This window comes from Callospermophilus lateralis, chromosome 15 (genome assembly GCF_048772815.1).
Source record: "Callospermophilus lateralis isolate mCalLat2 chromosome 15, mCalLat2.hap1, whole genome shotgun sequence".
Lineage (NCBI taxonomy): Eukaryota > Metazoa > Chordata > Mammalia > Rodentia > Sciuridae > Callospermophilus > Callospermophilus lateralis.
In genome coordinates this window covers 89,081,766-89,106,173 of record NC_135319.1, presented here as the reverse complement: position 1 = coordinate 89,106,173, position 24,408 = coordinate 89,081,766, and the positions used below count along the sequence as shown (strand labels likewise).

Here is a 24,408-nt window from a genome sequence, read left to right as displayed (position 1 = left end):
AATGTGTCTTCAATATATTTAACATTCTACCATGAATGTTGGCAGGTGAATCAGTGGGTACATGGTGCAGTGATCATCGCTCTAAGGCATCTTTCTGTAATGAAAGGCCACTAAGGAAGTCTAGAAGTTTACCTCTTGGTTTTATCACCTAAACCAGAAGAGTCACCTGTCTGACCTCCTTTGAGGTGGAGGAAGGGCTGGGAAGAAGGAACTCAGAGACTTGCAAACAAGTTAACCGATGAATAAAAACTCCTCTGCTTGCTCCATTCTAAATAAGTATTTATTAACAAGGAACGACAGGATCTTTGTCTATTAACTAGGTTCTATTCTGTGACCCACGGAATGATAACAAAAGGACAGCTCTGCACAACTTACTCCTGATCAATAACTAATTATTCACCAAGCAAGCAGCAAATGACAGGCAAAAGCTCTACCAAGCGATAGTGAGATCTAGCCGTCTGGCTCAGAAAGGCTGCTGAAGGATGGGCCTACTTTCCGGTTAATGTGATCCACCCACACAGAAAACACAGACAGACAAAAACCAGCAAGAAGAGCCCTTGGCACTCAGAATCTTGCAGTGGGTTCCCCATGAACCAAATGTCTTGGGGCCAGAGCTTGCAAACTGCTGTTCTCATTTCAAGACAAAATGAGTTTTTTAAACAAAAAGTACAGAATTGCAAGCAAGAAAAAAATGGTAAGAGAACTATGATAAGCTTCCACATCTTCATCTCCTGAGTTTCACCTCTTTGTTCTTAGGAAGAATAATTACCGTCAATTATCCCAGAACTTAACAAAGCGACTGCATGATATGAAAACACAGCAGACCGTTTTGCAAGAAGAAGAAAAATAACAGATCTCAAAAGTTTGTTCCAACTGCAAAAAGAAAAACACACTTGTCAATTCCAGCTGTGAGCACAATTGTTTTTCTCCCAAGGTAATAAATGTGTTCCAGGTAAGAAAATGAGAGTCCGGGTTTGTTTTCTTCCCCGCCTCTGAAAACACCCCACATGAGACCTGCTCAAAGCTTGTTACAATCAACATTCCAGACAACTGTGTGGGACACTTCTTCAGGCAGCCTACGCAGAACCGGAATATGACTGCATCTGCAGCCGGGCCTGTCACGTTACAGGTGAAGGCTTGAAAGGACAGCAGGAGGCTGGCGAGAGCAGGGCAGCGGGAGGAAGGATGAAGGCTCTGGCCCTGGTGCCTGTGATTTTAAGGTTATTTGGTCCCGTAGAATGTGTAAGACACTAAATCATCCTACGTAGACTCAAATTGAAGAAGCTATGCATCACACCCATATGTTTAAAGGGGTGGTCCTGCCCTCCCCAAGCCAGTGGGTGGCCAAGATTCACACTCCGGAACAGTAAGAGGGAAAAACACAAGGTTGGAGACCAGGACCAAAAGCTCATTCTGCATTTAGGAGGACAGAAGGAAGCAAAGAGGGAAGGAAACAGAGAAAGCAAAGGCCGGGAGGCATAGCCGCCCTCCGTGTTCCCTGGGCCTGGCCAGAAAGGTCTGCTGCTCTGTGTCCTGGACAATCTCAGCTCTTCAGACAAGCAAATGATGGCAGCAAATAAACTCAGTTCAGGATCAGGCTGGCTCCTGCTGGGACCTCACTGGGACAGTGGCCCGTGGAGGAAGCTGCTCCACTACTGAGCACTTAACACAGAGCCCTCCTGGGTGGTGGACAGAAGTCAGCTGAGCCTTTCACCCCATTTCTACATGAACCAGTTGCACTGATCATCTGTGAGTCACTCAAGGCCTCGATGATCTAATAGCAAAGAGGAGCCATAGACAGGAGCCCCGGAGACTGACCTACACACTAACTAGACTCCACCAAACCTGCTCAAGGACTGGTGACCAGCAGTGAGGGAGATTCTCAGCTCCCAGGTGGCAGACGTTCTGGGTTAGAGAACAAGGAAGAGTGCTGTAGCCCCATCCACGGTACCCTTCTCCCAGAAACTCCGATTTTGGTGAAAGCATCCACAAACCCATCTAGAAGGCCCTTCCTTTCCAGCTAGGGTGGCCATGTGACAGTTCTGCCACTGAGGTGGAAGGACACCGCCTGCAGAAGGAGGCAGGAGCCCTCTGCCAGGACAGGGGTGGGCGGAGCTGTCCCTGCCTGGGGCGCCCCCCCTGCTTCCTGCAGTGCAGACCTGACATCAGGAAGGAAGGAGCCAGACCCTCAGGATGGGGGGGGGGGGGGCAGGAAGATAAAAGCAACAAGTGAATGCAACCCCATGCCTTCCTCTGGGCTCCGAGTCTGTGGGGAAAACCAAAGGAACCCCATCTGGCACAGCCACACACCCAGGGCGCTCCTGCTGCACCCAGCCAATCACATGCCTGACCACCACGAGATGAGCAGGCCCATGACTTTTATGGACCAGGGTTCAAAGATCTTAAGCCATCTGTATTTTGAAACTGAAAAGAGTTGAAAAGAGAAACAGAGACGACTTTGTTACTGCTCCACAGGGGAGACCTCCATCTCTAAAGCATGTTGCTATACAAAAGACCCGAGCGCTTTCCAGGACAGCACAAAACACGGGTCATCAACATACATTTCTCTTATTAATGAATCTCTGAATGAACAGAGATGGCAAAATCCTCGGTGTTTGAGGAAGAGACACACACCATCAAATCCCAGACTCAACACCAGGGGGGATTCACAAATGGCACCAGGTTAGAAGTTTTCAAAACAAAACATGAGAAAATCCACATGACCCAACTGTTGCCTTCTTTCAAGTTCACCCTTCCACTTGGTACAGATTTTGATCTAGAGTAACCAGGGGTTTAAAATTCACAAGGAAGAGAAAAAAAAAAAAAAACACAAAAGCAAAACAGAGGAAGCCAAGAAGTCCGTTTTCACAGCATTAAATTTACTGAGATGAAATCAGACAAAATATGGGAAAACCCAGGCTCGACGACCTTGAACTGTTCAGGCCCACCAGTGAGAAAATCGCTGGCAGCTGAGACCTTGGATAAGAGAAAGCGTGGGTCCTCAGAAAGGGTCACGCCTGGCCGCTGTGAGCACAGGCAATGAGTCTGTTGCAGATCTGAGTGGAGGACAGAAGCCAATCCATCCAACCTGGGGTGGGTTTTCTACACAGGAGTGGCACTCTGTCCTCTGACGGGCCTGGACCCCGACCCTGGGGCTTTCTCCCTCCTGTGACTGCTACAATGAACTGCTGTGGCTCTGACCAGCACGAGCCGGGGTCTGTATTCTCTCCCTCTCCTCCGGGCACATCTGATTCAGGCAAATGAAGACGCCATGAAGAGGAAAGAGGAAGGTACGGACCTGGGACCCATTTCAACCATGTTTTCACCCCTAATGAGGCATGAGTGCTGTGCTCTGAAAGGCAATGGGTATTCTCTGACTCACAGGGACGTGGACCCATGAATCTATCTCTGTGAGCAGAACACACTACGGGACGAGCCTGAAACCAGAATGACCAACATCCCCCGACCCGGCTCATGGCAGGTCACCCCCAAAACGGCACTCAGAGCACGTTCACTTCAACACCCAGCGCCCACCCAGGCCCTTTCCACATGGCTGCTATCCTAGAGTGAAAGGTCCCAGTGGGGCCACAGAAAGCTCTCGTTTAGCACAGTTCTTAATAAATCTTAATATATAAAATATTAATACTACAGAATAATAAAGTCACACACGACCCAATGTACTTTAAAGCTCAAAATCAATCCCCAGTCACCCAGATGGTACAAAACCATGTCACTGGTCTGAAGCGCCTGAGTGTCCTTTCACCTACAAATGGCATGTGAGGAGCATCTTCCTGGAAATGAAGCTCTATTCTGGCTGAGGAGAGGGGAGGAGGGCGCCCCGGGTCTCCCGGGTCAGGCCATGTAACTTGGCTTTGGCTTTTCCTTACTGCTGCTTGTTTCTCTTTGTTGCTCTTCTGGGGCTGTTTGCTATATAAAGACATACTGAGAAGAAGCCCAGAGCCCTGGTCAGCACCCAACAGGATGTGGGGGGCATCACAAACACCTCCAGCAGGCAGCAACAGCGGCTGGCACGCCCCCTGGCCACCGTGGTCAGCTCCCAAGGGACTGCACAGGGGCACAGCGGTCAGTGTGGGCCGCCCCACCCCGGCTCCCTGCTGATGGGTGCTCTGCCAGGCTAACAGCAGGGAGAGGAAGGAGGGAGAAGAGGGGAAGGGAACAGGGGGGGACAGGAGAGGGCGGGAGAAGGAAAGGAGGCCTCCCAGGACACCTACTGGTTGAACAGGACCCGGGAGCGCACGATGAACTTGAAGATGTACTCGAGCGCTTTCATGGCTTTGTACAGCTGGTCATTCACGCCCGGCTTCTCGGCACTGTCCACGTAGTTCCGCAAAACCTTTGTCAGCTTCCTGTTGAGGGGGGGGACACGGCAGGGTAAGTTCAGAGAACGGACACCTCTTAATTCTTCCCTGTTATTTCCTCCCATCAGTGTGTGCTGACTTAAAGAAGTCTCTGGCTCTTGGGGACACAGGTCTAAGCCCTTCAGAAGCACTTCCTGGCCTCAAGCTACGGTTCTAAGTCCGCTCAGTGTATCTAACTTAGTTTCACAGTAACTCAGTGAAGTGGTGCTAGCCTTGCTCGGCAGATGAGGAAGCCAAGGTGAAACGACAAAACCAAGAAGATCCTCACCACAGAGAAACAGCCACGATTGTTTTTCCAGAAACTGGAAGGGTCTGGAAGTTCTAACACCCAGCGCGGGCTCCCAGCGCAGGCAGGGGACCGTGCATTCTATACTGGGTGAGTAAAGTTCACGATGGGGTATTCCACCACAATAAAAAGGGCACGATAAACAGTATTTGTTACTGGAAATCGACTCCACCACCTCTCCTCATTTTCATAGATTTTTCAAAAACCAGAGTTCTTACATTGAAAATGATAAGCTTTAGAAGCCAAATTTCAAATAGGAAACATTGTTGAATTTTTAATGGATTATCTAAGATTCATATTAAAAAGGTACAAACAATATATGAAAATAACATGGGTGGATACATGACTTCATATGGATGGATAACGTTTAACAGTTTTTAACATTATTTAATAACAGAATCCCCCCAATATTATTAGCTTTAAAAGTATGATGACTACACTTCTCATAGTCCTTGTATTAATAACTTGTGAGCTGAAAATAATTCCTAACATGAAAACATTCAGAACCTCATTTTTGAGAGTTTAGACAGTTTATAGCACAAAAAAAAATAATAGTTGGGATTGTTTTTACATTTTCCATCAAACCACACATGTTGTTATAGAAAATGGATAAAAATAAATTATACATTGGAAATTTGGCTGTAATTCATAGCCTTGTAAATTAAGCATTTAATTCATAGATACAGTTCTTAAAAGTTTGAGTAAAAACAAAGGAAAAAAACATTAATTTTTTTTTCCATTTTGCTCAATTTCAAAAAACCAGCAAATTCACATAATAACAGATTTAGTCAAAGCCTCAGGATATGTAAAGAAGGTTAATTTAAATAAGCATACATTGAGAAATATATTTTTAAAATGATCAACTCTATTAATAAATAACTACATGGATATTAAGATAACAAAACTGGGGTGTAGCTACCTGGGAGACACCAGACAAGCATGTGCCAGGCCCTGGGTTCCATCCCCAGCTTTGCTAAAGCAAGTAAATAACATAATAAGAAGTAAAACTTTGCCTAGGATAGACAAGATGTGGGGAACCTATACCACTGCTGGTAGAATAAACAGGGGGCAGTTTTAGAGGGAAAACTGGTAATACATGATAAAATATCTATCAGCAATACCCATTTCAATTAAAAATATTCAATTCTTTTGACATCGGCAATTGCTAATGATCTGCCATACCAGAGCAATTACAAATGTATTAAATCATGCTCACTGCAGCCTTATCTATAAAAATACATAAACGGTGCACATGTCCACCATTTGAAGACTGCTTACATAAATTATGATACATCCCTACAAAGGATATTGCACACTGTAAAATACAGACGTTGGGGGCTGGAGGGGGAAACTCCATCATCACTACCAGGGGAAAGGCTAGTTACGTTGCTGTGCTGTTAGAAGAAAACAAGGCCCAGACAGAAGGTCTACTGTGAGTCCATCCTGTATTCCGCACCCTCTCCCACTGATATTTCGGCCATTTTTATGTTAATACCACATGATTTATGTTCCTGCAAATAGTTAAGTCTTGAAATCAGTTTCATCTTTTAAAAATTTATTGGAGTAGTCTAGACATTCTGTATATTCTCATAAATTTTGAAATCAGTTAACCAATTTTTCACAAAACCATATTAGAATTTTGAATGGGATTGTGGTGAAACAATAGATTAATTTGGAAAAAAATGGACATTCAAATAAGATTTTTTTCAATCCATGAACATGGTATACACCTCTATTTCATTCTCCTTAAATTTCTCTAGGCAATGTTTTACAATGGGGGGAGCAGAGGTTTCACCCATCTATTATTAAATTTATTCCCTGGTATCTGATGATTTTTTCAATAGTAGAGAGTAAATAGCACAATACTTTTAATTTCATTTCCCAATTATTTGTATGCACAAAACTGTTCTTTTTGGGTTATGTTTTGTTATGAATATGTAACTTGGCATTTTTTATTAAAAAAATCATAACACTTAAGGAATATAATGTGATGTGCTGACTTATGTTTACCCTGTGGAACTATTACACTATGTTTTGTGGCTCAACTTTCCTGCACTTACTAGTTTTAGTGATTATTTTTCTGTTTGTTTGGTCTGAGGCCTATCTCACCCTGGATTCTGCATGTGCATAATCACACTATGTGAGAATTCAGTTTCATTGCTTTTTCCCCCTTCTTAGCTAGTTTTCCTGCCTTATGCACAGTCCCAGCATAATACTAAACAGAGAGAGAGAACCGACATCCTTGCTCTGTTCTAAACTTAAGGGAAAGACTGTCAAAGTGAAGCTTTCAGTATGAGGTCAGCTACAACTTCAGTCCAATTTTTGTTTTGTTGTATCAGATTGAAGAATTTCCCATCCGTGCCTACTTTGCTAAGAGGTTTGATAATAAATGGATGCTGACTTTCATTAAATGCATTTTCTGCTTGACTGAGACTTCAAGCTAAAAGCACAGAGCTACTAATGTTCCATTGGTGCCAACAGAACTTCCTGCAGTTATGGGAATCCTCCGCAACTGAGCTGTCCAACGTGGCAGCCGTTCACCATATGTGGCAACGGGGCACTTGAAATGGACCTAGTGCAATCAAGAAAATGGATTTTCAATCTAATTTTATTTAAGTAGCTCCTGAGTCCAGTGCTGTGAGATTGGACAGTACAGGCATTGATGGTACCTTCGGTCAGGCAAAGACATTTTAGTCATGGAACTGAAATCTATAATTGTCTTTTAAAATGATAAATCAGGCTTCAAAAAAAAATTTCAAATTTCTGCTCATCAAAAGACACCAAAAGGATCATCAAGGCACAGTCAGGGAAAAGGGTTCAAAATTCATGTCTGATTCTGACCATCTCTGTCTGTGTATGTACATGTACATGTGTATATAGAGAGAGATCTCTTACAAATCAATACTAAAAAGTGAAAGAATCAAAAATTAAAAGGTGACTTAAACAATTCGTTCAAAACTAGCAAATAAAAAATAAATAGGCACTAACTATCTAAAGTCGTCAGGTTACCAATAATGAAAATCACGGAGATATCAATTTGTCCTCCTCACCATGGCTCTAAACGAAAAGCCAGACAATAGGAAATACTGATGAGGATATACTGTGCACGGAATGCCCAGGGATTGCGGGGGGAATACAAATGGCACAGACATTGTGGAGAACCAAGGGGCAACTCCTTGTGGAGTAAACCACCCAGCACCTTTGCTCCCACTACCCTGGTCCTAAGTGCACACCCAAGGGATGAAAACGATGTCCACAGACAGCAGACAAGACCGTCCGTCCACAGCAGCCTTATTTGCAATAAGCAAAATCCAGAAAGACACACTCCTGCAGGAGGACAGACACACAAGTAGGGGCAGCGCACCCATTAGACAGGTGCACAGCCACCAGAAAAGCAGAATCAAGCAATGATGGCCTCCAAAGCACCACGTGGAAGGAAGAGGCCGGACACAAGGAACACACACCACCACCAAGTCCCAGGGCAGGCAGAGCAATGCATGGGGACAGAAACCAGGGAGGACTGCTTCTAGGAGGGGGGACTGACTCAGAGAGCCAGAGGGGTCTCCCTGGGGAGTGGCAATGGTTTTAGATCTTGTCTTGGGCATTGGTCATAAGGATGTAAACAACTGTCCAAACTCATCAAGTGAGTTTTCCCGTATACACATTGTAACAATGAAAAGAAGCCTTTCAATTTTGAATAAGCAAAAATAACATTTTGTAAATAAGCAAACACCATCACACAGTGATGATGTCAACACGGCCATGGAAAATAGATCCAGACACAGTGGCTATCTTCAACATGCAGCGCTACACACAGAGACTTTCATTTTCTGCAATGTAATCTTTAAAAATGTTTTTTACATGGAGGATGGCTTATTTTCAACTGATGAAGGCAGTAGTGGAAATAAGCAGATTTTAACCAGTTCAGGCTTACTACATGTCTTACTGCCACTAGCCCCTAATAGAGTAGTACTTGCCCACTCCCAAGCACCTCTTCTGACTCAGGAAAGCTCTGCTAAAGGAGCTTCAGCGTGGCCTTGGTTTCCCACGGCTGGCCTAGGCAAGGCCTCCCCAAAGACCAGTGAGAAGAGCCGTTTAACCAAATTAACAAAAAAGGTGGCGACTGGAGACTTTATATACTCAAGAACTCGCTGTGGCTTCCAAGCACTCACCACACTCCCAACAAGAGTCTGCTCAGGTGCACATAGCTTTTCTGGTTACCTTCTGAGCCAGCCTCGCCAGCCTGTTCCTCTAGACCTGCATAAGGACTCACAAGTGCCACACAGGCCACCCAAGGTGGCTACTAAGAAGTCACAATGAAAAACCTTTGGGTGCCTGGGCAGATGTGAAGGCATTTCTAACACTGCTCAGGTCCTGGAGCTCCAGTGAGGAAACTGACTTCCCGGAGGAGCCTGCCACTAGGATCTGAGTGTGCGGCATCCTCCGCTCTGGGGTCCAGAGCCCAGGCCCACCCACTGCAAGAGCAAGTTGGCATCCGCATCTCCTAGAGGCTCCAGGTGCACAGGCATATCTCAGGTCCTGGCATGAGGTCTGTTTCACTCCTCTTAAATTATGTTCCCAAATGTGAGGGTACCTTTCCTTTCACCCCATTAATAGTACCTCTAAAAATAAAAAAAGAATTCAGAGTACACACTTTGGGAATTCTTCCAACAAATTAATCAAAGAAAGGAATGGAAAACAATAATGACTCACAAAGAGAACAACCCAGCACCAGAAAATAAATCTGCCAGGCCATCTCACAGGTACACAAAGATCAAGCCCCCTGGAGGGAGCACGCAGCTTCAGATCAAACGGAGCATCAATTCTGTCAGTGAGAAGCCGGCAGCAACTCCATGAGACACGGCTCGGTGGACAGAAAGGAGACCGGTGGTGTTGGTCACGTTGTAGGACAGTCCCCAAAGCTAACACCTCCCTCCCTTTCACTTGGCCCAGAGCTGGCCACTTCCATGTTGACTGGCCTCCGAGAACTACCTAGGCAGGGGGCAAAAACAGTCATTCCCATTGCCCAAATCCTTCATTTCTTCTCTGGCAGAGGAAAAAATGGGAAGAACTCTCACAACAGTTATTGAAGGAAAGAGACTCTGTAGAAGGCAGTGCTCCCTGATTTGGTTAGAACTGTGAGATCAATACTGACTCCTCTGGTATCTCAAGGTATAAATACTCATGTTCCAATTGCTGAGAACCCACCTGAGTTGGATAATTGATCAAAACATGATAAGAATACTTATTTTCCAAAACAAAGACGGGCCCTTGCTGCATTTGCAGAGATTGAATGGGAGGGTACTGATTCTTACCTCAGTCCCAGCAGAGATGACAGACAAAATGGTCCTTTGTGTATGTCTCCCTCCCATTGAGCAAGTTGCCGGAACTCCCCCATTTTCATCTTTCTGGCTGGGAACATGAGAGCACCCCTCCCCCAACAGCACAGCACAGAGAGGCTGGTGCCAGCCAGGGCGGACCGTGTGCCCGGCTCATCCTTGCTGTCCTTTTCTGAAATTAAGGTGCAAAGTCTAATCCGAAGAGAGCTGTCTGGCCACTTCAGACAAGGAGAATCAGGATGGCAGCCACACGTGGACATCATCTCACACTCACAGCAACCCCGATCACAGCCATGAACCTGCAGGGTCAGGTCTCAGCAGCCACAATGAGAAGACGCCACTCACCCTCCATCCCCCGAGGTCTGGGAAGAGCTACTCAACACGAAGACACACTGCCATCTCCCCTGAGCGAACAAAACGTTTTAAACAAAAATTTATTAGCCAAAGACTCATAAAAGACAGGTCGCAGCTTGCTCTACACGCTTGAGAACATTTTGAATCTCTCTGCCCACCTGGCGGCTCCACCCACCAGCCTGCAATAAAGATGCAGGCGAGGCAGGACAGGAAAGTTCTAGGCACAGGACCAGGTGGTCACCGGACAGCTTCTGGAGGCAGAACCCCATGGGGACCTTGAGCTTGAGGCTACACACAGGCAGGGAATACAGATTTTTAACTACTCAAAACCCAGATGGGATCTGGGACTCAAATCTTTGGACACTAGAAAGAATTATTTCCAGTGATTCTGTTCTTAAAGAAATGTTGTGAATCTTTATTTTCACTGCAACCTGCACAATACAAACTTAGAAGAAATGCCAATAAATCCCACCAGGAGAAAGCAAGTAACACATCATAATAACTCGAATGATAATGAAACCCAACAACTGCATACTGCTTTCTAAGCATCAGGGATTTTCCCAAACACTCTACATGTAATAACCCATCAAAATTCTCAAACAAATCTATATCCATGTCCTTTTCCACAGATAAGAAGCCTGAAAACCAGAGAGGGTGGTCAACTTGCCCAAGATCACAGAGCTTCTAAGTGACAGAGTGTAGCCAGACTCCAAGACTACACTGTCAACCTCGAGGCCCAGGTACAGCCCAGGTGTGCTGCCGTTCTCTCAGGTACCTCTGGGGACACTGGGAGTGCACCAAGAATACAAGTCAGTTAGAGCTGAGCGTTGTGGAGCCACAGGGAAGGCAAGGAGATACACTAAGGGAACAAACCGCATTGTATACACACCACTGGATCAGCCACCTCACAAGAGGGGCACACCCATGCACTCTGTGCCTGCTAGGGACCTGAAGTGTGGCAGACACTCTGTGCCCACAGATCAGCCTCATCGAACATGAGCTGAAATCTCCAAAGATAAATGGAAAGTAGGGAGGAGAAGAAGAATTCATTCCAGAACGTTAGGACAATTTATCACGTATCTCTTTCAACAAGATTGTTAGGTCTGTTAAGAGGGAAACAGTAATAAAAATTATCCCAGTGAGTTCAAGGTTTTAAAGAGGGAAACGTACAGTCACAGCCAAAAGTCGTACAAAAAAAGACTCTGAATATTAACCATTCAAGAAAATGAAGCGCTGGTTTTAAAACAAATGAAAGAACTCACGTGTAGGCCAGCGTCGCGCTAAAGTGTTTCTTAATGTAGGTCTCCAAAACAGGGTTAAAATGCTGGAACTTTCTATCAGCAATTAGTCCAATGATAAAAACCTGTCAAATTAATCAACAATATTTTCGTTCACAACATGATGATAACCCTTCCAGAGCCTTCATCTGGCTGGTCTATGAGAGGAAATGGACTATGACATTTCCAGGCAGAAGCCAGTCAGTCCCCCTTCGTGTCTTCCCACCCGACATGGCGCGTGCATAACTACAGTTCCACATGGAAAGACACTCCCCACCTGCCAATGCCTCCCCTTTGACCTGATTCACAAGTCCTGCTTTGAGGGGACACTGGGCAGCTCCCCCACCTGCCCCAGGCCACACCAGGAAAAGCCCCAGCAGGGAAGGGAAGGCCCCTTACCAGAGCGTCAAACACCAGCGTGTCGAAAGTCTCACTCTCCGAGTTCTCCATCATGATGTTGAAGAGGGCATCCAGGGTGTCCTGCAGGAACTGCACAGACACAAGAGCTCAGGGGAGACCGGCATGGCACCCGGTCCCCGCAAACTAGAACCCCACTGCCTCTGGTAAGACCCCAAACACCCCCCTGGCCCCAGGGCTGCCCATAAAGCACTTAACATCTGGGGATTTTCAGCCATTAGATGCTCGAGCAAAAAACCTCGGGAGTGAATCCCAAGCGGACACGTCACCCAAGGGAAGCAGAGGAGAGCCAGAGCTGTAGACCCCACCCCAGCCCAGCCCAGGACCCTCCCAGCCCTCGGTCCGGTTCTCATAAAGCTGGTGACCAAGTACTGGGTAGCTACTCCAGGAAGAAGGATCTGATCTGTCTGCACACACTAAGTGCAGGACGTGAGCCAGCGAGGGATGAAGCCACACGGGGTCAGGTCCTGCTGAGAACAGAAAGGGCCTTCCACCAGGCAGAAAGCCCGAGGACAGAAGAGGAGTGTGATTCCGAAGCTGACGTCCCCAGCAGTGGGACAGAGACACACACATCCAACCAGAGCCCATCAATTCTAGTCTACTAAAATTCACCAAGAACAGGACCCTGCAGAACAGGGGCACCGTGAGTTAGGAAAAACGAGGCTTCCAGGATGAGCACAGCAGAAGGAGCCAAGCCCTCCCCCTGCTCCCGTGAGGGAGGGTAGGATGGACTGGAGGGGGTGGACTGGAGGGGATGGGCTCCTGGTGGCAGGTGCATGCCATGGAGTGGGACTGGACATGCAAAAGAACGAACAGGATATGGAGTATAGCTTAAGGTCTGGCGTAGTGATGCCACCTGCTTCACTCTTCCTGCTAAGGATGGCGTTAGCTATTCTGGGTCTCCTATTTTTCCAGAAGAATTTCATGGTTGCTTTTTCTATTTCTATGAGGAATGTCATTGGGATTTTGATTGGAATTTCATTAAATCTGTATAGTGCTTTCGGTAGTATGGTCATTTTGACAATATTAATTCTGCCTATCTAAAAGCAAACTAGATCTTTCCATCTTCTAAGATCTTCTTTAATTTCTTTTTTAGTGTTCTGTAGTTTCATTGTAGAGATCTTTCACCTCTTTTCTTAAGTTGATTCTCAAGTATTGTATTTATTTATTTTTTGATGCTATTGTAAATGGGGTAGTTTTCCTAGTTTCTCTTTCAGAGGATTCATTACTGATGTACAGAAATGAATTTGATTTATGGATGTTGATTTTATATCCTGCTACTTTGCTAAATTCATTTATTAGTTCTACAAGTTTTTTTCATCATGTCAGATTAGACCCCCAACTTCCTTAATAAGACTCAAGCAAGAGCTAAAATCAATAACCAATAAATTGGATGGATTCAAATTGAAGTTTTTTCTCAGCAAAAGAAACAATCAGTGAGGTGAAGAGAGAGCCTACAGAATGGGAGCAAATTTTTACCACATGCACAGCAGATAGAGCACCAATCTCCAAGCTATATAAAGAACTCAAAAAACTTAACACCAAAAAAACAAATAACCCAATCAATAAATGGGCTAAGGAACTGAACAGACACTTCTCAGAACATGATATACATCAATCAACAAATATACGAAAAAATGTTCAACATCTCTAGCAATTAGAGAAAGGGCAAATCAAAACTACTCTAAGATTCCATCTCACTCCAGTCAGAATGACAGTTATTAAGAATACAAACAACAATCATTGTTGGGAGGATGTGGGGGGAAAGGCCCCTCGTTGTTGGTGGGACTGCAAATTGGTGCAACCACTCTGGAAAGCAGTATGGAGACTCCTTTGAAAACTTGAAATGGAACCACAATTTGACCCAGCTATCCCACTCCCTGGTCTATACCCAAAGGACTTAAAATTAGCATACTACAGTGACACAGCCACATCAATGTTTATAGCAGCTCAATTCACAATGGCTTAATTTTGGAACCAACCTAGATGCCCTTTAATAGATGAATGGATAAAGAAACTGTGGTATATATACACAGCATATATATGTGGAATATTACTCAGCATTAAAAGAGAATAAAATTATGGCATTTGCAGGTCAATGGATGGAGTTGGAGAATATCATGCTAAGTGACTTAAGCCAATCCCAAAAAACCAAAGGCCAAATGTTTTCTCTAATAAGTGGATGCTGATCCATAATGGGGGGGGGGGGGGGCGGAGCATGGAAGGAACGGAGGAACTTTGGATAGGGTAAAGAGAAGGGAGGCAGGGAAATGGGTAGGAAAGATGGCGGAATGAGATGGACATCATTACCCTAGTACATGTATGAACCTGTGAATGGTGTGACTCTACTTTGTGTACAACCAAAGAAATGAAAAACCATGCTCCATATGTGTACTATGAATTGAAATGCATTCTGCTGTCATGTATAACAAATTAGAACAAATTAATTAATTAATTAGTTTTTAAAAATTTTTTTAAAAATTATACTGCCCATGAATTTTGTTTTGCATATTTTACTCTAATTTTTTAATTAAAGATTAAAAAAAACAGAACACATTGGAAGTGACTGCACACTACACCAGCAACTGTGGACCTGGACAGAACAAAGGGGTGGATTTTATGGTCTATGAGTATAACCTTGATGAAACCATCACTTTTAACAAGGAAGAGGGGGTAAGGTAGCTCCGTAGCAAGAACATCAAAGGTGGCTGAATCACATGGGATCTGGATTCTCCTAAATGGTCCAGCCTAGGCCAGTATCAGAGGTCCTTCCAGACCACAGAGGCAGAAGCCTCCCAGCTCTCCTCTGGGAAGGAGGACAGCCCCCACGCCCAGCAGGAGATCCCAGACTCATGGAGGCCCGAGTCTTCACTCACTCCACTGCGCTGCCCAGCCCCCAGGTTATATCAGAACACGTCACATACAAATGGCAGAGAATAAAACCACCCTGACCCAAAGGCTCTCTAGTCTAGACAACAAGGGCTCGAGAAACTCTGGGATCATCTGGGTTTGCACCACCTTATGACCCCACAGCATTTCCCATTATTTCCAGAGTGTAGCTCCTCACAAAGGTCAAATCTGGTCACCATCTGCTAACGACCTAATGTTCCTGCCAACCGGTTTCCAGGTGCCAAGCCCTGGCTCGCTTGTTCTTGCAAACCCCAAAGGAGGCCGGCCAGTCCCACCCAGACCAATGACCTGCTCAGTAGCCCAGAAACAGCAGTGGAGAGAGCGGAGCCTCCCTCACATGGCTGCAGAGACCTGAGGTCAGGGATGAGCCGGGCAAGGAGGTCCCCATGTGGAGCCAGTAGACGGCTTCTGCAGGCACCCCACCCTGTCTCTGAGACCACCCGCTGGAGAAACAAAACCACCATTTTCACTCTCCAGTGGGAATGGGAGACCATGGCTTCAACTAAATATATAAAACCTTCCTCAATCTATCAAAGAAGGCCCTCTCTCTAGGATCAGTTGTAAATATACAGAAAGGAGGCCTCCAACAGAGTCAGTGTCCCTTAGTGAAGCCAAAGGAACCCTGAACAGCCAGAGAATTCCTAAGCCCTGGCCATCAACAGCCAGGGGCCTGGACACTCAGGTCACCTCTATGGGCACACAGAAGATTGTAGGACACGCCAGCAAAGGCAGAAGACCAAGTCAGTAGGTGAGGTGAGAAGGCCACCTGGGTACCCGTGTGCACAGGAAGGTGGGAGAGATGGGGAAATCCTTCCCAGGGATGAACAGGCAGAGGTGATAGGACCCAGGGGTGGGGAACAGGAAAGATGATTCTACATTTTTCCTGGTAAGCCACAAAAGTACAGAGAATTCCTGATGTGACACGGAGTCTTAAAATGAAAGAGGACAAAATTTCATTAGCTGCGTGTCTTCTAAAGTACGTTCACGTACTCACCCCCTTTCCATTTGAACTGGGGAATTTATAGAACCCGGAGAAGTTTAAAATGCAATTAACATTGTCCACGCCATTGGTAGAGGACTAGGACTGAGAAGATGATTAAAATTTTTAAGATTAGCAAGGATATGTTTGAATTGTTATACAAGGAATTTAGGAAAGTCGTGCAACCGGATTAATTCATTCTGAAGTTAAGCACACTGCTGGTTAATTAAGGCCATTTTAAGTAATTAATTTTACAGAGATAAGGCAGGCTCCCTTCCCTGGCACTTCTCATGGAGGGTGAGGAATGTACAGACGTCGCTGCAGAGACCTTTCTCAGAACACGCTGCGTGCTGGTGAGCAGGTAATGTCCCTGATCCACCCAAAGCACACTAGAAATAATAGTGCATTTCCTCACATGCAAGGAAAATCGTTCAAGCACCTCAGTGTGGTGCATGAGAGAAGAAGCACCCCATCCTGGTAGACATACCAGCACCAGAACAAGAATCCAGGATCTGAGTGATCAAAGGGATCTTGGATCACCCCACTCCATCCCACTGCCAGATCTCAGACACTGAGCAAAGAAGGCCGGAGGAAATGGTCATACTAACACACCCCCAGAGCTGATGTGTGGGGTGACAAACAGTCCAAGATCATAAGGAAGAAAATGATAAAATGAGCAAGGTAGACTCAGCGCTGTGCTGGGTGCCACACCACACGATCACCAGGCCTCAGATGAAGGACTTGGAGGAGGTGTGGGTCAGGATTACAGGTCACGATGGTCACAGCATATCCCAGCATGCCAGATGCGGGCTGTCAGATCTCTCGACAATCCCCCAGACAAGACACTACCATGATTCCCCCTCACGTTAGTGAAGGTAGGACTTGCAGAGGCCACGTAGCTGTGGCAGCACTGCGCAGGACCCATGAGAGGAGGAAATGGAACCCAGGAGACTGGCCACAGAAAACTCCAGGCTGACCCTGCAGCCTCCCACACAAGGATCCCAGCATACTCTGCCGGTTCGGAGGGGGTGCACTGCGAGTGAACAGGATTATACCCAAACCCTATGCGGCCATGGGGTCAGCGCCTCCATCCATCAGTGAAGTCCCTAGGCAGGGCCCACGTTACCTTCACCACTTCACCGCCGTCCACCTTCATGAGCTGCCGGAGGTTCTGCTGCAGCAGGCTGGTGTTGGAGCGCCACTTCAGCAAGCCCAGGAGGCCCACTGCAAGCAGAGGGACAGTCAGCTCTGCACCCAGCAATGGCCTCATCCCCCTTGCCTCCCACGCCACAGCAGACCAGGGTCCCCGTTAAACTTTAATAGAAAAATCAACCCTATTTCAAAAGGTTCGCCTGCTTTGCAGCAACACACTGAGTCTATTTCCATCTACATATACCATGGGGTGGCTTCCGGGCAGAAGCTGTAAGGATGCATTTGGGAGCCTGAAAAGACTGACCTCTGGACCTTTAGGAAGGCAGCCGCAGGGGCCACAGGACCTGGAGGAGGCTGCCCACCCGGAAGGTGCTACCTGGTAACTCCTGCCAAGTGGATTTCTCCGTTGGAGAAAAACCTTTAGGCTTTCTTTTTTTATTTAATTATTTATTTTAGATAAATTGATATAAAATAATTCATACAAATTCAGACACTGAAACTGCAAAGCCACCATCCTGCAAGGACCTTGGCGCTACGACAACCCTGTGCCACTGGGACCACTAGGAGCTGAGCTTCCTGCTCGGCTTCTGGAGCTGCTCGCTGTCCTAACTGTTGTGATTTTGTTCACATCGGGCCCCCTCAGCCTTTTCAACAGAAAAATCAAGGATCACATATGCTGATTTTTAAGGTCTAAAAGAATTTTTTAAGTTTAAAGGATTTTGTTTAAGACACAAGATGTACTCTAAGGTGGAAAGACAGAACCCAGAGCCTCTCTAGGAAAGGACCTCGGCCTGTACGTTGACGTGAGGAGTTTTACTAATGTCCCATTACTTGAAAAAAATGCAGTTAGCCTAGAGCATCTAATTTATGTTCATCAGGAACCAACTTCAGCTATAAAAATTATAACTATTAAAAACAAAACAAAAACTTTTAGTTAATACTGAAAAGAAAAAAATATTTCATTTATTTGACCTCACTGCAACTATAGCTGGCAGAGGACAGAATTGAAACCAACAGTGGGCAGCCCCACATTCTCCATGCAATACATATGCATGGGCTTGAAGGCAGCAAGCACAGGACCCTGTGCAAGTTAGCTTCCCCTGCTTTCTCATCTGAACAATGGGAACAATGTTGCAAAAATTTGTAGGATTGCTGTAGAGTGAGCAGACACAGTCAGTGTAAGAAACAGCCCACGCCCGGCACAACATACTGACAACAGGGTGATCTGGAACTGGAACGGATTCATTCATCATGAAAGTTCACGTGGTTCAATTTCTAAGGGAAACTAAAGTCATGGGAAAGGCTTCAGCCTGCCCTGGCATGCTCCTGGTCCCAAGGTTAAGGGCGACTGCCATCTCACACGTGACAACCAGTTTTCAGTGGAGTCGAAATCATAATCTGATCCTATTCATGGGAAGCTGGCAGCAGGTGAGCTGGGCTCTACCTCCGTACTGCAAACTGGAGAAAAAGTCCAACTGGGCTTATTAGTAGATCACCTCAGAGGAGGAAGAGAGCAGAGCTGCCAGTCCCCAAGGGCCACCAAGTCCCATGAGGCTCTCCCTTCTCCATGCCTTATTCCTGGGACTTCATCATCTCTTCCCTCTAATTACACAGTAAGCTAACCGAGCAGAGGAACCACCTCACACTTCTTCTCATATCTCCCATGGCAGCCAGCATAATGCAGAGGACAGCGGTATTTAATACAAACCTCGTTGAATATTCAGCTACTGCTTGTCCCTAAGTAATGGAACTTCGCGGTCACAAATCATGGCTTCAGAAAAATGACTCCCTCAAATGAGAACCTGGGACTCGCAGCTTAGGCGCCAACTGGGGCAACTCTGTCTTGTACACACCTGTCATGCCACCATCCCAGAGGGGCATCGATGCTGGCGTGAAATGAAAGCCATGAGACTCCCCCTCTGCTCCTGCAAGCAGCATCACAACGGAATTTCCTTGTTGCCCGGCAACAGCTGCTGCCAGGTCCAGGGCGCCCTCTCCCTCAGTTCCAGGGAGGGAATCACCCTGCAGCCTTGAGATTCAAGGAGCTTGAAGGTGAAAGGAGGGATGAACGCCATGCCCTGGGAGATCTCCTGGTTCCCAGGCCCTGTCCAGGGACACGGGGGGTTCCCTGTGCTACTCAGAACATTGCCTTAGGAGGAAAATCTATTCAAGCTGCAAACAACAAATATCCTTTTGGAACATGACCCAGGTGTAAGACGGTGGCTTTCTGCACAGTAATGATGGCAATACACAGCAGCTCACTCGTCCAGAACCTACTGAAAACCCAAAGTGCCATATACATGGGTTGGCAACCCACTGGAGATGTCACACTTGCACTGGGTGAAATGAGGTGCCAATGCTGTAGTCTTCAGGCACAGAGGGACTCTTGGGTCACATCCAGAAGACAACATTTGTTGTTATGGGGCCAGCACTGTTGACCACAGGTTCCCTGAGACCAAGCCTGAAAGCCGTCTGTGCACTCCCACCCTGAGACAACTTGCTCAGATCTAATCCTCGGGTGAGGCTTTTTATTTGCTCTTGAGGATTCCTGCACAGTCACCAGCAAGAACACTTTAAAATACTTCAGGCAAAACCTGAGTAACCTTAGAACAATGCATCCAAATGGCCTTAAAACATTTGTACCCAAAGGTATCTAAGTGGCCTTAAAGTGTCTCCTTCCAGTCCCAATCAAACAGCCAGGAAGCGTTTTGAGTGACCTACTGCCCCACACCCCAAGAGGCTTCCTCAGGAGACCCATGGTAGGAAAGCATTTCTGCAAACATTAACTCCAAGCCAGAGAACACAGAGCCCAGGGCAGGGAGCCTGACAAGCATGTGACACACGCCTGGCGTGCCCAACCTGCAGGACACCCCGACACCTCCACCACAGTGTCCAGACTCCATCTGAGGGATTTAACTTTTGTCCCATGTTAATCCCATTAAGGTCCAAAGGATGCCTGTCCCCCTCACAAATCCAGAACTACTGCCGTGATTGACAGACAACCCCAGAGATGCAATGCCTGATAGCAACGGCATTAATAATCACAATCCATATCGGGCAGTTAGGAGGAAAAAATTGGATTTTCAGGCTCAGTTTCAAGAGAGCATAAAGTCCCTCTGCACGGCTGTGATATGGTCACATTAAGGGGATGCAATTTTTAAATGAAAGATTTGTGCACAGGAGTCTCTCCCTCCTCCACACAGTGGCAACAACAATGCCCGTGTGCTCTGAATACGAAGCACCCCGGACGATGGCGGTGCTGCTGGGGAGGCTGCAAGTGATGGTAATGAACTCTGAGCAGTCCAGCGCCCCAGCCCAGGGACACCAGGCACCAGCTGATGAGTGATCTGCTGTGTTAGGCTGAGCTCTGTGTGTGTGAGTCAACAAAGGTGCCTTATCTCACATCGTAAGTGGGACCAGAAAACCAACTTTTTAAAAAAACAATAACTGGGAATTATCTTGATGAGTAGCTGAGACAGGGAAAGATACAAAAAGGGTGGGCCCCAGCATCCTGCCACTCGGGCACCCCTCAGACAGCCCTGAAGGCAGGAATTATTCCCCGTCTACAGACCAACTTCAGAGGACACTGTTCAAGGTCATTTCCAGGGCTGGCCTAGGGCAGGGCTCAATCGCAGGTCTTTGTTTGGACTCCAGACCTCTTTCATTCTCCCTGTGCCGTGCTCCCTTCCTCTGGCTGAAAAGCATTCTAAGGAGCCAGTCTCCGGCTTCGTCTCCCACAAAGGCAAACCTTGGACCAAGACAGGAGTGTGAATTTTAATTCATGATGGATGCCCCCTCCTCTTTCCAGTGCACCGACGTCCATGCGGGTCTCTGCCGAGGTTGGAGTGAATGACGCACACACACCTGCAGACACCTCCACTCCACAAGCAGGCGGGAAACGACTAGGGCTGAAGAGGAAAGATCCTGGGGAGTCCTCCTTCCCCAACTCACCATTCTGGGTCAGCTTGGTGGAGCACACCAGCGTGGAGATCTGGAAGGAGTCCTTGCTGATGGTGCAGCTCCCCAGACTCTGCATGCTCCTCCCCGTGGCCGAGTGGCCCTTCTCCTCCAGCTCTGCTTTCGTGGAGGGCAGGCTCAAGTACGTCGCCGCATCTTCCAGTTTCTTGGCCTCGGCCTGCGGGTTTCGTTACACAGCATGTCAGACGGCCCTGAGGCAGCCAAGCGCGGGCTTTGCCCAGGGTTGTTACCCTTGGCCCTCCTAACCGCACATCTGCTGCTAGATGGTGGTGCTCCCCGACGTATTTTAGTAATGTCCCTTGTTCCCGCAGATCAGTTCATCTCTGCGGCCTTTTTAGATAGCACCTAAGGCGTGGCCGTCAGCTTCTCTCAGGAGGGACAAACAAAGGGCTGGTCATCAGAAACGCTCACATAAATAATCACATGTAGCTAACCAGCTGCTTTCTCCTGACAGTAGCAGATGTGGGTCAGGAAGCCAGAGAGGACTGAGTCAACTGCACCTCAGGGCAGGGCAGAACAGCATACCTTGTAGACGATCAGATCGTGTTCCCCATCTCTCAAGGTGGTCCCGTCGTACCTCATCAGCTTCACGAATGCCAGTGCAAATATCTTCTCCGATTTATCCTTAGCTGCAATAAAAAAAAATCAATGATCATCTTCAATTGTGGTTTTGACAAAATAACATCACAACATACAACAAAGGCTACCTTTAGGAAACAGTTACAAAACTGTACTGACAGGTGTTAAAGTCGAGGGAAAGACACAGAGCAATGAACCATGTTCACCCACAGAAGACCTCGACACCAAGGGCTGGATGGCCCCCCAAATGAGAATAAAGTTGAAGCAATTTCAACCAAGAGACTCTTCATGGACCTGGAAAGCGGTAGAATAAAGAGCAGGAGGACCTTGCAGAAGAATGGGCAGGAAGAGTCACAGAATTAGGGTCCAGGAGTGACAGAGAAATGAAGACAGGGTGGCTTTTCACATCAGGCTGCAAGGACCAGGATGATGGACAGGTCCTGGAAACACAGGGCCACCACAGGGCACAGCGGCATGGAGGGAAAACTGCTTGGCAATACCGAAAAACAAAACAGACCCCGACCTCACGCCCCTGCTCAATAAACCTCAGATGGACTGAAGACCTGAGTGGGAAATTTGATTCCCATGAGCAAGAAAGTCCTGCCCCCGGGAATCGCACTCGGGACCCACACCCTGCCTTCACTCAAGTCTCTGCTGAATGTCGCCTCCTCCAAGGAGGCCACACCACATCTAAACCAGCAGCCCGATCAGACCCTTTTCTCTCATCTGATGGTGATTCCCATCACTGGCAGAATGGGTGTACACTTGTGCAAGAGAGAACCTGTTCTTGCTTATGGCTAGTCTTTTGTCCTCTGGTCCCTGGAATGTAAGGGACACTGTATTCTTTTTTTGAAAACTGCTACTTCCCAGTGTATGAAATAGTGCCTGGCATACAACAGCTACTCAATAAATATTTGTCCTGCTCGGGGAGAGAGCCAAGAACAAACAAGTTCTTTCAGGTCATAAAGAAAACAGAACTTGGTGGTTTATCCGAGGGTGACAGAGGTACCGGGCAATCTGACGGCATGGTGGGAACAGGCCTTCCTGAGAAGGTGGGCAGCACATGGGCAAGGTGTAGACCTTCCAGGGAAAGAGAAGGCCTGATGCTGGGGTCTCAAGTGGCCAGGCCTGGCTTGGCAGAGACAGAAGGCCAGCATGGCTGGTGGGTAGAACAGGGAGAGGCAGAAGTCAGCAGGGCCACATCAGGTGGGGACAGACCGGAATCTGCACTGAGAAAGGAATCTGCCATGAATTCCTCAAGTTGTCACCTGAACACGGAACAGAAACATTGAGTTCCAGAGCTAGAAAATACCTCAAAGTATTCATTCAAAATTATCTGTTTGGAGATGAAAGTACAGACGTCAGACAGGGAGACCACACCCCCTAGAGTAGGGTGCTCAAGAGTCCCCTAGACCCCACTTCATCAGGGACCTTGTGCATCTCAGCATTGCTGCAGTGTCTCGCATGCAGTAGGTGCTCAACAAATGCCAGCTAATGGGTGAACAGGATCAACCCAACAAAAACAAAGAGAGAAACAGAGATAAAGTAGGTGCACTCTAGGAATCAATAAAGTCACTTTCTTGATTGATACCACAACACACACACAAAAAAAATACCATGTTCAAGTGGCAAAGAATGGCTCTTCCTAAATGTGGGGTGGCTTGAAAAATCACACAGGCCTCCCTGAAAGCACCCGGGGCTTTGAAGGACGGCTGATGGCAACGGTCAGCAGACAGCTTACATGGCGCCGCCCACGCAGTGGCTACACCTTCACGTCCAAGCACAGGTGCTGGACAAGCCCACCCACGGCCAGACAAGCTGACTGGCTTCTTCCACAACACAGAGGCCTGCAGAGCCCAGCAGGAGACCGAGGGCTGTGGGGGAGCCCCATCCCCAATCTTGGGGCCCCACTCAGTCAAACCCACCACCTTCTACTTCTGGCGGGGCCCAGCACAATGTCCACTGCTGTACATGTGACTCAAGTGGACGATCAGGGAGCCAGCAGGCTACTGGAAAGGGTCCCGCCATCGCATCGGCACCAAACTTCCCGATCCAACCACCGACCCAGGCATGAGAAATCCCATCGCCCCCTCCTTCTGCTAGGTCTGCTCTGCAGCAAAGGGCAGCCAGGATATGCTGGGGGGCCATGTGGCCTCGGTTCCCTCTGCCTCCGACCTAGGGTGTCCACACACAGGCCCTGTCAGCAGCTACCGACACAGCATCTCAAAAGCACCACACCTGTGATGCTCGACAAGTTCCCAAAGCCCACAAGCAGTGACCTTGGAGGCTCCATTAATTACGCAAATGTGTCCTGGTGTGTGGAGTGATAGCATCTTGCCTATAACGAGGACTTAAAATTGACAAGAAAAACAGGGATTTTGAAAATTAAAATGCTACAGCAGATACCCCTCTGCCCTGGTGTAATTTATTAATCAGGGAGAAAGAGCTTGCTAGAGAGGGTGTGTGGGGTTGAGGCGGCCTCCCTCCGTGGACTCTGCGACTCGTGTCCACCCTGTTTCCTCCTGGGGCCCTCAAGTCTGGCCCTCTCCTGATGTCCTCCGGGTGATGTGGGTACAGGGCTCAGCTGACTCCCCCACTGGCCTTCCCACCCTCCCCAGAGGCCTGGACCCCTTGACCAAGCTCTGGCCTGCTCCGGTTCCCCACCCCTTGGGCTCACCTGTGCAGGGCCCTCCATGCCTGGGCTGAGAACACACCTGTCCCCTCAGAGGACACCCCTCAGAGCACACCCTCGCCAGCT

At 47.4% G+C, this 24,408-nt stretch overlaps 1 protein-coding gene across 2 annotated transcripts in view; it reads right to left on the bottom strand.

Moving 5' to 3' along the window:
* Dock1 (dedicator of cytokinesis 1) overlaps window positions 1-24,408 on the bottom strand; it is a 447,303-nt gene that overhangs the window by 336,568 nt on the left and 86,327 nt on the right. For both annotated transcript variants that reach the window (XM_077105459.1, XM_077105460.1), the window contains exons 17-22: window positions 21,597-21,700; window positions 21,045-21,228; window positions 17,068-17,165; window positions 12,035-12,124; window positions 11,621-11,721; window positions 4,233-4,367 (exon numbers count right to left, since the gene is read on the bottom strand). In XM_077105459.1, coding sequence (XP_076961574.1) covers window positions 4,233-4,367; window positions 11,621-11,721; window positions 12,035-12,124; window positions 17,068-17,165; window positions 21,045-21,228; window positions 21,597-21,700 — 712 coding nt within the window. The remainder of the gene's footprint in view (window positions 1-4,232; window positions 4,368-11,620; window positions 11,722-12,034; window positions 12,125-17,067; window positions 17,166-21,044; window positions 21,229-21,596; window positions 21,701-24,408) is intronic.